We start from the raw sequence: 15,327 nt of genomic DNA, 5'->3' as shown, positions 1-15,327 counted from the left end.
TGAGGCAACCTAAGGCACCTTTAGATTGTTGGCGTGTAATTCGAGCTGGGCTTTTTGGAAGGGTGGAGTCATATCTCTGACCCCTGGTACTATGGAGTCATGGTAGGAGTTTGAAAGAAGAGGGCCTGACATTCAAAACAAAACAGCTGTTTCTGCACATGCTGATGTCCTGCTGTCTTCACTGTGTAATATCTGAGCCTGTGGCCAGAAGAAGCTGGAGGTCATTCACACTACTGTGACTGGAGTGGATGAACCACTGGACTTCCTTTCAAATGTGCTACATCAGTTAAGATCATCAGGACATGGGTCCAGGAATACCTGTAGATTTCATGTATCTTTTGAGCTCTCATGGTTGTGACCTGTTTTGAAACCAGTATTCCCCCGGAACCAAATCAGACAGAAGTTTTCCACTCTGGCTGGCAATGACGTCATGAAGCAGGGTTTCCGCTAGCTGCTGGTTTCAGATCCAGTATGAGCGAACCGACTGATGTATCCGGGTCGATGTGTACAACTTTTTTGAAAACTATGTGCACGGTGTCATGTTGAAACGAGGCAAGGAATTTCAGTTCCCTAAACACCAGCCCGTGGTCCGGACACACTGTAGACCAGTTTTTTCACCACACGTCCGGTCTGTATTAGCTAGCTAATGAAGCACAGCTAACTGGCTCCACAGTGCGTTTCTGGAGCGTGTGCAGGTCTGGGTGGGGCTCCTCTTTTTCAAGATCTACCGGGAGAGTTTGGGCGTGGAATAATTGTGTGATGAAGGGAAATGGCACAGAAGTGAAAGATTATTCTGTTCTCCAGAATCCTGCAGCTGAGAGAGACGAGGCACGTCAAAGTAAAACGCAGCAGTTTTTATCAGCCGCTGAAAGTTGACTTTCTAAAGAATCTGTCGAGTGAACCAGATCAAAGACGGAATAAATCAAAACGTCCACTTCCTCTCCGAGTTCTTCCATCCTTCTGGCATCTGCTTTGATCTGCTGCGGGAACATTTGTATTTCAGTCCTGCTGCCAGGGTGGATGTAAACACCTTTGTCACATGTCAACGGCGCGGCGTCTTGTTACGTTTGAAGCCGTGCTGCGCGCCCCTACCTTGTTTCCAGTCACTGGGCCGTTCTGTACAGGAAGAGGCGGAGCCACCAGGGAAATAGAAGGATGAGGAGGAGTAGACCCTGCTCTCGCTGTTGCCATGGGAACCAGCATCTTGCTCTGTAAGACCGGTGACTGAGTTTGAACTAATGAGTGAGAGGGAGGGAGAGAGAGAGACGCAGTGTTAATATATATATATATATATATAACTGTAACAGATGAATGGAGTCAAAAGAGGTGAAGACGCAGAAGCGGAGAGAGTTGGTGGAGGACATGTTGGCGAGCGCAGAGAGATTCCTCACTGTTATCAGCAGACTTTCATCATCGGAGTCTTATAAATAGCAGGAGTGAGACGTGGGTGGACACCAGTTTTCAATCATTAATCTCATGAGCATGAACAATCACGTCGGTTTCAGACATTTCATAGTAATTTAGAAGAAGTCAAACAGCAGGGACCACTGTGTTTTGTTGCTGTGAGGCAGGAAATATCCTTCAGCTTTCTTACTGCTGCTGCGGCTGCTGGGTGACACGCAGTACTTATCTAAGCTGGTCACAGTTCTAGTTCATAGAGTAACAGGTGCCTTGTCCACTGAAGCATCAAAAAAAGTCTCTCTATGTGGGACTTCAGGATCAGAACACCATGACTTTTGCACAATAAATCTCTTGTAAATCTTGGACGACCTGTGACAGGCAACTAACCACTGACTAGAGCTGCACTGTTGGTAGCAAGGAAGACCTGTACTTTGTTTATTCATGAGCGGTTCTTGATTTCTTTTTTGGGTTTATGGGGAGTCGGACTTTAATCTTGCACGAAGTACGGCAGCACCTAGATGTGTTACCACTCCAGTGCAGGGCATAAACAGGCAGGCAAACACTCACGTAGGTGATTTTAGATCGTATAGTTAGCCTCCGTGTTATTTAACTGCAGAACAAGCCATTCGGACGACTGATTTGGGTATCTGGGTCTCACCTCTGGTTCCGGGGTTGACTGATGCCACTCTGACAGCAGCCCCTGAGCTCACGCCGTTGGTCAGTGGGGCATTGGAGGGCAGAGTCAGGACTTGATGGTGGGTCAGTTGGGGGGAGGAGGGGCTTTCGGTGGGGAGGATGTACTGGACTTGAGCTAGCGGCTTGGGCGCAGCAGACAGCGTGAGCGAGGAAGCTGTGGTCGTGGGCTGGACTACTGGGAAGGTTTGTGCGTGTGGCTGCTGGGGAAGGAGCTGAACTGGGTGGCCGGTGGGGAAGGACCCTCCAAGAACTAGATTAGTGACCAGGCCGTTGCCCACAAGAGGGTTTACAGGACCACAGGGAGAGGAGGAGGAGGACAGGTACCCACCCCCTGATGTGATTGGCAGATGTGCCGCGCCTCCTCCTCCAATCAAGATAGCTGGTTTGTTGTCATGAGGCGAGTTGAGAGCCACAGCGCCCTCCACTGGTTTGCTGGCGATAGGTATCGGAGAGCTGGTGATGGGCTGGACCACATTGGTCACAATGGTAGGAGCCATGCGAACGGCACCAAGAATCTTGGTCACACAGTTCTGGGCCGGAGGAGCCGTGGATCCTGCCAGAGAGGAGATGCTCTGCCCCCCAGCCCCTCCATCTCCTTTCACTTCCTCCCTTAAAGGTCCTCCTTCATTGTTCTTCTCTCCTGCGTCTTCTCTGCTCCGTCTCTGCCTCTCAGACCCGTCTTCACCTTCCACGTTCCTCTTGGAGTCAGAGCGAGCGGTGGATGGAGGAGAGGAGGAGGATGAGAGGGAGGATGGAGCGCCCGGCTGAAAGCGATGCTGAAGGGAGGAGAAGGAGGAGGAGAGATCAAAGCAGGAAACTTTCTCTAAAAACTCTCCTTCACAGGCTTCCTGGCGGACTCCAGATTTGAGTGGCTCACTTTCAAACGCTCAGATCAAAAACGTGCAGCCTGTTAAATGTTTCTACATGACCACGATGTTTCCTAAAATCCCCTGAACATCTTAAACCCTCACAGTTTTCCACTACATTAAATAAAATGGCTTTTCATGTGGTAATCATTAAATACAAAAAATGAAACGGCGTTCAGTTCCAGGTGCACCACATTGTATCATGTGAAGTCATAACCACAACAGCAGACTTAAGGAGACAGTGTTGATGGATGGTACATGGAAGTTTGCACCCTGATGTTTGACCTTACGTGCACACACTCATCTTAGATTTCACAATTCTGGTATCAAATATTAAAAAGTGATTAATTGTGTAACCTCTAAAAATGTGCCAACTAAAGCATTACATTATGTAAAACACATGCTTACAAATAGAGTTGAGAGGAGGCCATGACTAACAATCCAGAAACTTTTATAAGGGCTCATAATCCCACAAACTAAAAATACACTCAACCAGTTTGTTGAAGGAAATACACCCACAAAAACAAGACTTTAGTTAAGAAAACCTCCAACAGGAAGTCACTACTTTGAGTGCTCAGTAATGAATAGTTTTAAACCCTTTTCCGTCTGATGTTTTTGGCAACAATTTTTCTACTCCAACATGCAATATCAGGGCAATGAGTTGATGACAGAGTCACAGTTCCCACAAGCGCTTCAGTTTGTCCATGTGCTGTTTACAGTTGTCATGAGAACTGGCATGATGTAACTGTTAATCCAGGTCCTTTCAGTTCAGTCTATATCATCTACAGCACTGGAAAAAAACTAAATTAACTACTTTAGATTCAAACATTGAAGGAAAAATGCTTTGCACAAGCTTTTCTTCAGTGAGGCTGCAGCCAGTAGAGAACAGAGAGGAATGTGCCTCAGGGTCACAACAAGTGAGTCCTTTTAAATTTCACTATCAAAGGACGTACCTTACATGTGTCAGTAATGCTAAAGAATTAATGCGCACCAAGGATTCAGGTAAACATTTCTTCATTCTTTATCGGCATTTATCAGCAGTTAGAGAAAGCCTCAAGAGGAAGCACACCAGATGAGATGCAGCAATATTGTAATATAATGATGACAACCATTATTATTATTATTGTTCATTTATTTATTTACTTTTCATTTTTATAATCCTATTACAGCATTACTGTCAGTAGTCTTTGAAATCACATAACTGTAATTTATTTTTTTTATTTATTTTTTGCCAGGTAAAGGGGGTTATTATGAACAAAAAAAGAGGTAAAAATGTCATTTCCATTTAGCATTGTATATTTAATAATAAAAACACTTGGGAGCAAATGCAAGTATTTGTGCTGAGTTACCAAGAATAAACCAAGAAAATGGTTTAAAGAAGAAGTGATGTTCAGAACATACCTGGCTGTCCGGCTCATCCTCGTCACTGTCTGTCACCCGCTCTTTACACTTGAGGTCAATTGAGCCTTCTGGACACGAATCCTCTGTGGAAACAGACCACAACTGGAATCAGGAACCAGTGGGGAAAAATACTACTACTAGTACTGCTACTGCTAACTACATGTAAACAATCATGGTACACCGCCACAGACGTAGTCTTTGTTAAAGCCTAAATCTGAAGTGTTCAAGTGTATTAAAATGAATTTAAAATCTGGTGCACACCCTGGCAAATACTACTGCTGCTACTGCCACTACTAGTACTAATAAATACTAGTTAAAGGGTGCAGTGCTCCAGTATGTGACGTACGCAGCACAGGGACTTTTAACTCCCAACACATTCCACTGTTCTACAGTATGTGCCTCAGGATTTTTGCAGCAGCAGAGAACCCTCTTCTGACCCGCCACAGTTCGCAGTTTGTTTTGAGGCACAACCCTTGCACATCGTCATGGCACACTTGACGTTGTGTACTTGTACGATGACTCCCGCTACTGGAAAGAGGTCACAGCTGAGACGTCAGCCTGGCACCAAGAAGGGCTTTGACAGCAGCACTATCCAACTCACTACATCAGAAAACGGAGTTCAGATGCCGCAAGATTAGCATTAGCACATCCAAGAGAGTATTGACTGCTGAAAGGTAGTTACAACAGGTAGTAGTTACCTGTTGTAAATACTGCCATTTGAAGAGACCTCACCCGTGACATAAAACAAGAAGCCAGTAGCCAGATGAATATAACAGCCAAATACAACAAACAAACAGCAGGCCAACTGTGGGGAGTAATGCACTTATTTTTGCACGTAATTCCTTGGTAAAAAGCAGATTCATATTATCGATAATGAGCAAAAAAAAAAAGATTTGTGATTGTTATGCTAAAATATTGACTAGAAAAGAATCTCCATGATAATGTTGAATGGCTCACACCATCACATAATGTATGAAATAAGGAACAAACCCCATTGAATGCAAGTCAACATGAGATAAGGTTTGGAGTCAGTTGCGTAACTAATGTTGCTACTTAGAGTCTAACAATCAATTGTCAGACAGAAATGTGAAACGACTGACCACCGTTGTGTGCCTATTGGCCACTCACCCATGACGTCATCGTCGCCCTCCTCCTCACAGATGACCATGCGCTCTTCATCACTGATCGCCTCCTCGCTGGCTCCACCTGGCTGTGGCAGCTCGTGCTGCATGAACAGGCCCTCGCTCTCGTCCTGAGAGAAGCGGACACACAGCGTTTTAACTAACACGAAAAACTCATGCGTACGATTATATGATGTGACATAGCTTCCCATTGTCCATTTTAAACTGCCAGTAAACTCACACTACAGTTCCCATGATGCATTGCAGTCAAAGAGTCACATGTAGCAGACAGAAAAACCTCCACTCTAATACATGTAGTACTGCAGTTCTGGCGTGCCGCCAGGGCAACAGCGCCCGTGCCAAAATCAATGTGCAAAAAATAAGCGACATATGTATTAATTCAGGAATCGATAATCACTTCAGTTCAGAAGCATCTGTGCAGCGCGGCTGCAACGGGTGTCAACCTGCTCCGTTGCCTAGCAACAATGAAAGCCTTGCTGGATAATCATGGGATGGTGAACGATAGCAACAAGCTAATTTTGATTAATTTGATTTTTTTCCAAACAGAGAAGCCACAAAAAACTGACTTGGAGAACCACATAAATGCTGCAGTTTTATAGTGTTGCATGGCTAAGTTTATAAGGACAGTCGTGCTCTTCTCCTTGTAAACATCAACATCATGGGTAGCTTTCCTCTGAACACTCCTAGAAATCTGAAGTCATTCTCAACTAAACACCGTCATTTAGTGTTCACACACAAACTGGTTCATTTTTTATGTTTCCAGATAAGAACGTCCTCTAAAATCGCTCTCACCTTCTCCAGCTGTCTCTCTCTCTGCTCCAGTGTGTGAACAGCACTGTGGGAAAATGCTCGCGGGCGAGGTCGCTGACTGCCGAACAACCCTCCACCTCTTCGATCTGCTCCTCCGGACCAGCCTCCCACCTTCCCCTCCACCGCCTGGGACTCCAGCTGAGAGTCTGCGGAACAGAGTCGCAGCAGCACCCAGGCATTAGTTCAGGAAGACTCGCCTGTTTTGAGATCGGAGCTCACACTTTCAGCTACCTCGACGACTTTTAATGACATTCTCAGGCTCTTCAAAAGTTAAATTAAACATGCTGAAACAGCCTGGGGGAGAAACGTCTTGAATATAATAGACTAATTATTACAGATGAAGAAAAAAAAATCGGCGATACCAGCGACTGGAATGTGAAGCACACATGGAAACACTAGATCTTTTAGCTTTAAAAGTAATGTGAAATAGCAATAAACGTGACAAGTCACTCACCTATGCTCTCCGACATGCTCCTCTCTCTTGGCTCCTTCGGGGTCCCGCGGCCCTCGGAGAGAGATTTCCTGCGGTCTTTGTTGCACCACTTCCAGTCTGGGTGGGCTCTGAAGTGGGCCTCCTTCACCTGCACAGTCAAAAGGAATGATTTTTACTAACCCCGTCTCCTAAATAAACATGAATTAAATCAGGCCAAAACGATAAACGTCCATTTATATTTTTTTCACTTTGTTAAACTGTCTCAATTTCTCACTTGAACACCTTGTTGACACCTGGTAACTGACCAGAAACCTACTCAGGGTGCAAGCCTGTTGCGAGTATTAGCACTCGCTCACCACAACCAGGGAATACCAGGGAGAGGCTCAAGAAAATGCTTGGCCACATTTATCTTATGTAAACATCTTATCTAAATAAGCAGATACTCTGTATAGCATTTGAAAAAGGATTGATATAATACACAGTAGTTTAAATCTTTATCTATTGCACCAGGAAAATGTGTAATCTTTTGCTTATTTATTTTTGTAATCATTCTAAATACATAATTCTACCCCTTTACTATGATTTCCAAGGTTCCAAAAATTGCTCTACCATTCTGTGGAGCTGGGAGTTAATGGGCACAAATGAGCTCCACCGGACAACAGGTGGCAGTAGCACGTTTGGAAACCTTCTCGCACAACTCCGTAGAAACTGAGGGAGAAAGTGGGCTGACACACAGGGCGAGACCACGGTGGCCGTGCTGAGTCTACAGGGTCCAGATGTTAATGTGGAACACTTAATTCAGAACTGTTCCAGGTACAGACAGAAATAAAGCTGGAAATAAACACAGGCCACATAGCAGCAGTAACCACTGCAGGTTAATGCTGCGTCCTGGCTAGTTGGGACTCTTGAACCAATCCACGGGGAATCGATGTGTGTGTACAGACCCATTTGTGAATGGCTTTGGCCTGAAGGAGGAAATCAGAGCCAACAGAAAGAACACGATAACTTGGCAGACTGGGTGAGACTGCGGGACTGAGCCGCACACACTGCTCACCTGGAAGGCCAGGTCATGATACTGTTGCTTCTCGCTGTGACCCAGAGCGTACCACCACTCGCCCAGGATCTTGCTGACTGTCCGATTGTCCTGGTTGGGGTGTCGCTGGTGCACAAGGGCTCGGTGGCGCTTACTGAAGATCATGAAGGCGTTCATTGGCCGACGAATGTGGTCTTTCTCCCTCTGGGGAATGGCAGGACAATATCAGCCAGGACCAGGACAAGGCAGAGATTTTGTGGCGCAACTGACCTTCCGGTCTCCGTCCTTGGGCAGAGCGCTGAGGGACTGAGTCCTCCTCTTGATGGGACCCACAGAGGGTGACGGTTCATTGGCAACCGCGGGGGAAAACCTGAGATCACGAGGGCGAGATCGACAGCAGTCATGGCAGGAAAAAAGCAACCGCTTTTGAGTATGCTTGAGGTGGGAATTGTTGGTCGACCTATCCAGTCCTCAAAGGAAAAGCAGTGGTTGACAAGACAGCCATACAAAACAACAAAGTTTTCTACTGGTGTCTGTGTATCTGAGCTGAGAGACTGCTGAGGTGTTTCTTTAGCAGAGGATGATGGGTTTTTTTTTTCTCTAGCAGACGACGGCTTTTGTGAGCACGGCGACCCTGAAACACTGAAAAACTCCACTACAAACCAGACAACCTCGTCTGAGTCACTGTAATAGAGCAAAAACACAGACAGACGAGGAGAATAGAGGCCGAGACTGAGAGGATCGAGCCAGCAGAGGCTGCCAGACGCACGCACACACACACACACACACACACGCTACGTGCCATACACACCATCGGCTATTAGAAAACTATTGTGCTTGTTTGCTAAGAGCTTCTTGATAATAAAAAAAAGGAAAGTGAACCACTCACGGGTCGTCTGTGTCGCTCTCGGTCTCACTGTCAGGTCCGGCCCGGTCAGCAGAAGCATGGTCATTAGTTGAGGGTGGACGAGAGGGGGATCCTCTCCCGTGGTCTTGAGGTCCAGATCGACTGTCGCTCAGCAGTGCCACCCCGCAGCGAGGCTCTGAAGCAGAACGTGTGAGTGTCAGTCAAATGCAAATGAGGAGCTGTCGGTTCAACTTTGACAGTGAAGAGTGGCGGCACATTTTTCCTTTGAAGGTCATTGACATCTGATGGGAGGCTGAACCACCTGAACTGGAGCAGCGGCTCTGGTCTAGCTCAGGTGGTGCTTATCAGAGCTCGTCTGTTTGGTCATGACCCGGGTTCATGTCATCGAGAATGACCTTGGACTCAAATAGTCCTCAATCCTGAATTCAGAACGCCGACAGGGTGTTGAAAAATAAACCTGCAGGCTGCATCTGCATGGTGTTGCCATCAACAGCCAGTAGGCAGGAGGCATCATTTGAAATGTGACTTGAAAGTTATAGCTGCCAGAACAGACTTTACAACAGTATGACCGGGAATACTTCCTATCGAAGCTGGAAGTGCACTTCAAAATGGAAAGACTGGCATATGACTTGTCCGACCTTTGCTCTGGTGGACGAGGTTCTGTCCATCGGTGGGTTGGGCCGCAGCTCCTGACTGGCTTGGCTCCAGGATGGGCACCAGCGAATGCCAGGGAAACACTGGCACAGATCTGGGTTCAACGTTGGTCCACACTGGTGAGACACAATTAAACAAGGCAGAAGTTAGATGGTGAATGAGGCATCTGCTCTGGAACAATGTGTCGATTCTAGAGGCAGTTAGAAACAAACTAAAAGCAAGTAAAACTGCAGAAATTAGGCTTTGAAACGTACAATAACGGACAAACAAATGACTACAGTGAAGTGCCCAGATTATGAGCCACTTATTGACCAACAGCAGTTCAACTGCACCGTTTTTCATTTTACCTCACTATAAACTACTTTTTTTACCTAGTTAAACACTAAGGTAAGTTACAAAATAACATCCATCCACCTCTTCACACAGACTCAAGTCCGGAGCTAAAGGCCTGTGCAGAAGACATTGACCCTAGCTCAAGTCCTTCGTGTGAAAGAAAAGACATTATTGTCAAACTCAAGGCCGAATCGCAAGAGCTTTAAATACCTGTGGTGGGCTCAATATAAATTGAAAAGTTAACCCAAAAACTATGCTGACTCCTGTGTTATGAGGAGCAATCAGTGGTGAACCGGGGAGAGATCACATGCCAAAATTAGCCCTCAAAAATCAAAAAGTGACTGATATCATAAGCTCTAATTTCCTGTGACAGACTGTTGGACAAATCTAAATTTGGTTCGGCCCATGACTTAAAACTGTGACCTCTTGTGCGGTTCATTTCGGCATATCGCCTCATCCATCTGAGGTTTGACCCTTGATAGCATCTGTCTCTCAAGGACCTTGAAATAAACTTTGCGGGAGATGGGCTGATCACGTGAGGGAACCATCTGTTGGCAGAGGGGAACCCCTGTCTGCTGCGCCTTCGATCAGACGCTCACACGATTGAACTCGATAGCCATGAACTTGACGGATAAGGATCTGTCGTGTGATGGGTGAGGCAAATACTCATCACTCCATTGAGCTCAAAAACATCCTCAGCAGAATGTCAAAACCATCGCAGTCATATTTTATCACTGATGGGATGATGGGAACTAAGAGACTTGGGGACAAAACTTTGCACAGGCTGCTTGTAAAAGTACATGTAGTACAGCCTACAGCAAAATAAAGTAGCTTTGGCAGCAACTTATACTCCTTTAACTCAGAGTTAAATAGGTCTGCATATGGAATGTATGAACAAAATTATAATAGCCTACAAAAAATTCACACACAGGAAGGTTGTGTCTGCGGACGCATCTGAAATGCATCATCATGAGCAAGCTCAAATAGAACCATGGCAGAGCTTGGAGGAGCACAGGTGCTTCGTGGGTTGTAGCGGGAGGGTTGTCATACCAATGCCATAGGAGCACTAGGGTGTGGATGGTGTCTTTCTTGGTTCTAATTTATGTTATATAGTTTTGAGATTTGCCTAATGTCCTCCTGAGGCCACCGTAGTTGCAAGTACCACTGCTGAAGGGGACGAGAGACTCACTTGTCTCGACTGATCTGAGATGTCTATACTGTAATATATTTTACAACACAAATCATCCTCAAATCTTGAGAGTAGATCTTGAAATTTTGAGCAGAAAAAAATATTTCATGTTTACCACCAAAGTCATTGTTTGAATAGTTTCACTACAAAAAAATTACCCGTAACAGCAGAAAATGTAAATATAGTCTAACTACCAGCGAGTTACAGCAAATAATAGTCAACAATGTAGTTCAACTACATGTGGTTTAAGTTACCTCAACACTGCCTAACAAACCAGCAAAACAAAATAACCTCTGATGCTGCCACGTCTTTTTTCTTTGACTGGTCAGCAGCAGCTTCCTCTGCACGTGTGCCGAATGAGTATAAAAGAATGGCTCTCCTCTTTCACGTCCTCGTGGACATGAACTGCTGCAGTGCTCTGATGTCCACTATCCATTTTTTATTTGAAAATAAACTATTCAAGCCATCTATTTATAGCAAACAGTCCGCCTGCTCTGACTCATGAGAAATGGGGATTATAAGTGATACTGTGTTGCCGCTGCAGCGGTCAGAGAGGTTCTCAGTTTGGTGTCACGTGACTTTTATTGATTCAATTTGACCTTTACACCTCTGACGACGACGGTGTGTAACAACTGAGGAAGTGAGATTAAAGAGATAAATATTTCTCATAAGAGATAAAGATTTCTCCTGAAATAGCGTCGCTTTTGTTATTGAATCAAGCAACACTCATGAACAACAAAGTGTGACACTTGCATCACTGTCAATTTGGTCCCGTGACAGTAAAAAAAAAAAAAACATGATTGTATATTTTCTATTTTTAAAATACCTGGACTGTGCTGCATACAGTTGCAAAGAGAATGCAACAATAAACAAAAGCAGTGCAATGATGTTGGGTAAAACACTTGAAAAACAACCGTCTGTGTCGCTGGTTTGAGTGAAGCCAGTGTGTTAACCTTGTCTTTTATTATGGTGCAAGTAGAGACGCAGCAGCGTCATAATGTGACCCAGTGCAAGCGCAGCATCAACACTAACGGTTTCCACCGCCCACAGTCGTGGTCACTACAGATAATGTTTGTTCCGCCAAACATTCCATCTCCACCGTGGAAGCGTCGCAACAGTTGTGATAAAAGCATGCGCTTTCTTTAGAAACAGGATCTATTTACAGTTTGGTGAGAGCTTTTCCACGTTAAAACCAACAACACATTTGACTAATGAGATCTGGACCCGCACCTTCCTGCCCCCGAAGAGTTGAGCTAAGAAATATGTTCTATTTTCTATGAAATATTTTGTCTATTTTCCTTTTTAATTTTCATGTAATGCATTTTAAGAACAGAAATATTCTTGATTCAGAAGCACTCACAAGAGGAGTAACAAAATTAATCTTATTGAATATAATTCTGTCACAGATTTAGCATGAAGAATGAAATAAAACAGAATTATGAATGTAATGAAATGGACAGATTCATCACCAGATATCTGCACATCACAGCTAAGGATGCATGGACGGCAGCACCGTCCTTTAGCACAGACCTCCCCCAATATATTTTTACCCAATATTATTGCCCAACATTAAACTTGCACACATAAATTTGACAGCTTTTCTGACATATCATTGATTGCTGTGAGCTCATGCAAACAGCAGGTGGCAGTAGTATTCTGGAGTGCACTCACACAACACATGCAAGAGTGAGGAAGACAGAGTTAGTTGGAGTCCTATTTGTTACCCTTCATTTTCCAGATAATATTACACCCATATATTAGAAAACCATGAGAAAATGGTCCTAATAGAACTTAGGTTAGCATGGCATTGGACTCTCACTCAGATCAGGGTTCTCAAAATGATCCACAAAAGAGTTAACAGTGATAATTAATTAATCATTATTCACGTGTTAAAATATTTTAATCGCATTTAATCATTTTAAATTAGTTGAACAGTTTGCTCTCCAGACAACAGGGAACCTTTGTAAGTGCAGGAGTCGCTGGTCCACTGATCACACTGGTGCACAAGACACGTGGCAGCTAGGATGAGAACAACAACAACAAACATGGAGGAATCATCCCTGAACAAAAGCAAACAAAAGCATCTGTTTGCTTTTGTTCAGGGATGTTTTTCGCTACACAATGGCCAGGGTTTCCACTACTCTGAATGGACTTGAAATTCTTATAAAATTGAAATTATTCTTATACAAATGGTTAAACAATGTGCGCTTGTTCAGTTGGAACAAAAACCTGCACACACTGTGGCCCTCTGAGAACCCGTTGGAGACCCCTGGTCTCGATGCTGCTGAGAGGAGCTGGTAGAAAACAAAAGCTCAAGACAACCATTGCAGCCACGTTGGGTTACCAGCATCAAACCAGGGCAACTCCTGAACCTCAACAGGTGGGAGACTGAAGTAGACGATCGACAGCAGCAGAACACCCACAGCCCTCTTGAATGTCGCTGCTGAACACGTCCATACAGTTACGATCATGGTGGAGCATTTTCTGACTGAGATAAGAGGAATCAATTCCAAATAGTATCAAGTATGAGCACAGATATAATGTAGTCAATAACATAACTCATAATCTGACCTCCTGAAATCAATGAAAGAAACTCAGCGACACCTTAAAGGAAAAGAAAATCAAAGGTCCAGGGGTTCAGAGGTCTGCAACTCAGTGACGGTGAGTGAGAGGAGGGAATAACTTCAGATGAGAAGCACTGTGAGAGCGTTGTTTACAGACCTACATTCACGCTTATCCATCACACACGCATTTGTCCTTAACAGGCAATTCACTCGCCATAACCGCTCCTTCCAGTGGGCAGGAGTGCAGCGCCAGGTCCTGCTGCCAGTGGTCGATGACAAGGCTTTCCGCACCGATAGATGCCCTTAAAGTGAGCAGTCATGAAACTTGGGATGCTAATGCGGTGGCTCTATATTTAGGTGGGATCTCAGCCGCGGGGGCTTCCACTGCGTGTTTGTTTCTGGAGCCGCTGTGGCTCCAGGCGTTTTTAAAAATGTATGGCAGGAGAAACGTTACTCTACCGAGGCAGGTGGTGGTTGGCGGCAGTGCGAAGGATGTGAGGGGGAAAATAAAAGTGTAATCACCGCGGGTCTCTGCGCCTTACTGTTCTAATTCTACTGGTGGAAACTGTATCCATGACAACAAGCAGCAATACCATCAGAGCTTTAGTTCTAGATGAGAGTGATGAAACAGAGCCACAACAGGCTGGACGTGACCTTGATGCCCCAAATGGAGTGTTGATGTGTGTGTGTGAGTGTGTCTGTGAAGGAGGTGTGGACGTCCTCGTTGCCCTCTGCTGCCTGTCTAGACATGTCAATATTCGTACTCTTAAAAGTTCTCTTTATCTCTGACACGCACAATCAGACACATGAGAGCTTGTAAGTACAAACACACAACCTCTCAACCAGTAGTAAGCTCCAAACACCGCTGAACACGAACATTACATCCCACTACTGGAGGCAGGCTGGTGACAGCAACATCACGGACATCATAACTTTATTCATCATAACTTGTCTAGAAAAGCACACGTTCAAAGACAAGCAGTAAACACTGAAAAAAAGTGTTATTGATTCTTGACACATCTCCGTTAGCACTGTATGCACCTCACCTCTGCCCTCATTATATCAAAAGCTTGGAAGATGTTGATTCATTGTGGTTGAGAAACCAGCGCATCTAACGCCTCTGTACACATCACAATGCTTCCAATTACTGTAGTTTCAGTTGTACGCCGTGAGATGGGTTCCAGAGAAACCCAGGTTTGCAAGTAGTGGTCAAATAGCATTCTTCCAGTTAAAAAAAAGGCTGAAACTGCAGCCTTAAAAGTGGGTGTTGTGACTCTCAACACTGGCTCAGAAGACATGGAAGTGAACGTAAGCCAAGACAGAAAGCAGGAAATGCGAAGCAGAAATAGCGTTGTGTAACTGTTCTCTGGATTCTGCGTGTTTTTTTTTTTGTTTTTTTTTTTTCAAAAAGTGAATAAACATATTGCTGGGCAGCCCATGAATCGTTATGTAAAATTTCAGAAAAGAGAAGTCAGGAAAGAATGCTGAGTTCGGCAAAATAAAAAATATTAGTGATCACATATGCTCAACAAATTGATGAAGCAAATGCAGCGGCGAACATCAGTGTGGCGACCGCTTATCAGGACAAAGTTTTAAATTAAACCTGAGCTCTGTAAAGCTGCTTTCACACTGCGTGTACATAGTTGGTCGACCTGGCGACCTGGAGAGGGAAGAGCAATCTCTCCGTCCCATACATTGCAGCGAGTCATCATAGCCGAGGTTCCAGCTTCTTAAACACAATATTAGCATCATTAAAACCTTCAAATATACACAAGATGAGGCACCACAACTGAGCCACAATGCCCACTTAACACTCATAAACAGCATTATATGGTCCAAGGTCGACACTATTGTCAATATGAAAGACTCCAATTTCTAATGAAGAAATGAAGACTCTACAATACAAACAAAGATGCAACTTTACTTAAATCACACAA

The 15,327-nt window shown here is 44.7% G+C and overlaps 1 protein-coding gene across 1 annotated transcript in view; it reads right to left on the bottom strand.

The window, feature by feature from the left end:
* Positions 1–15,327, bottom strand: part of cica (capicua transcriptional repressor a) — a 35,990-nt gene that overhangs the window by 8,906 nt on the left and 11,757 nt on the right. The window contains exons 4-13 of the mRNA XM_053863892.1: positions 9,289–9,420; positions 8,672–8,825; positions 8,053–8,152; positions 7,804–7,986; positions 6,771–6,897; positions 6,299–6,462; positions 5,493–5,616; positions 4,365–4,447; positions 2,060–2,873; positions 1,093–1,235 (exon numbers count right to left, since the gene is read on the bottom strand). Of these exons, the coding sequence (XP_053719867.1) occupies positions 1,093–1,235; positions 2,060–2,873; positions 4,365–4,447; positions 5,493–5,616; positions 6,299–6,462; positions 6,771–6,897; positions 7,804–7,986; positions 8,053–8,152; positions 8,672–8,825; positions 9,289–9,420 (2,024 nt within the window). The remainder of the gene's footprint in view (positions 1–1,092; positions 1,236–2,059; positions 2,874–4,364; positions 4,448–5,492; positions 5,617–6,298; positions 6,463–6,770; positions 6,898–7,803; positions 7,987–8,052; positions 8,153–8,671; positions 8,826–9,288; positions 9,421–15,327) is intronic.

Source organism: Synchiropus splendidus, chromosome 4 (assembly GCF_027744825.2).
Source record: "Synchiropus splendidus isolate RoL2022-P1 chromosome 4, RoL_Sspl_1.0, whole genome shotgun sequence".
Taxonomy (NCBI): Eukaryota; Metazoa; Chordata; class Actinopteri; order Syngnathiformes; family Callionymidae; genus Synchiropus; species Synchiropus splendidus.
The sequence above is the reverse complement of the archived record's forward strand: the minus strand, read 5'-3'. Positions and strand labels throughout refer to the sequence as shown.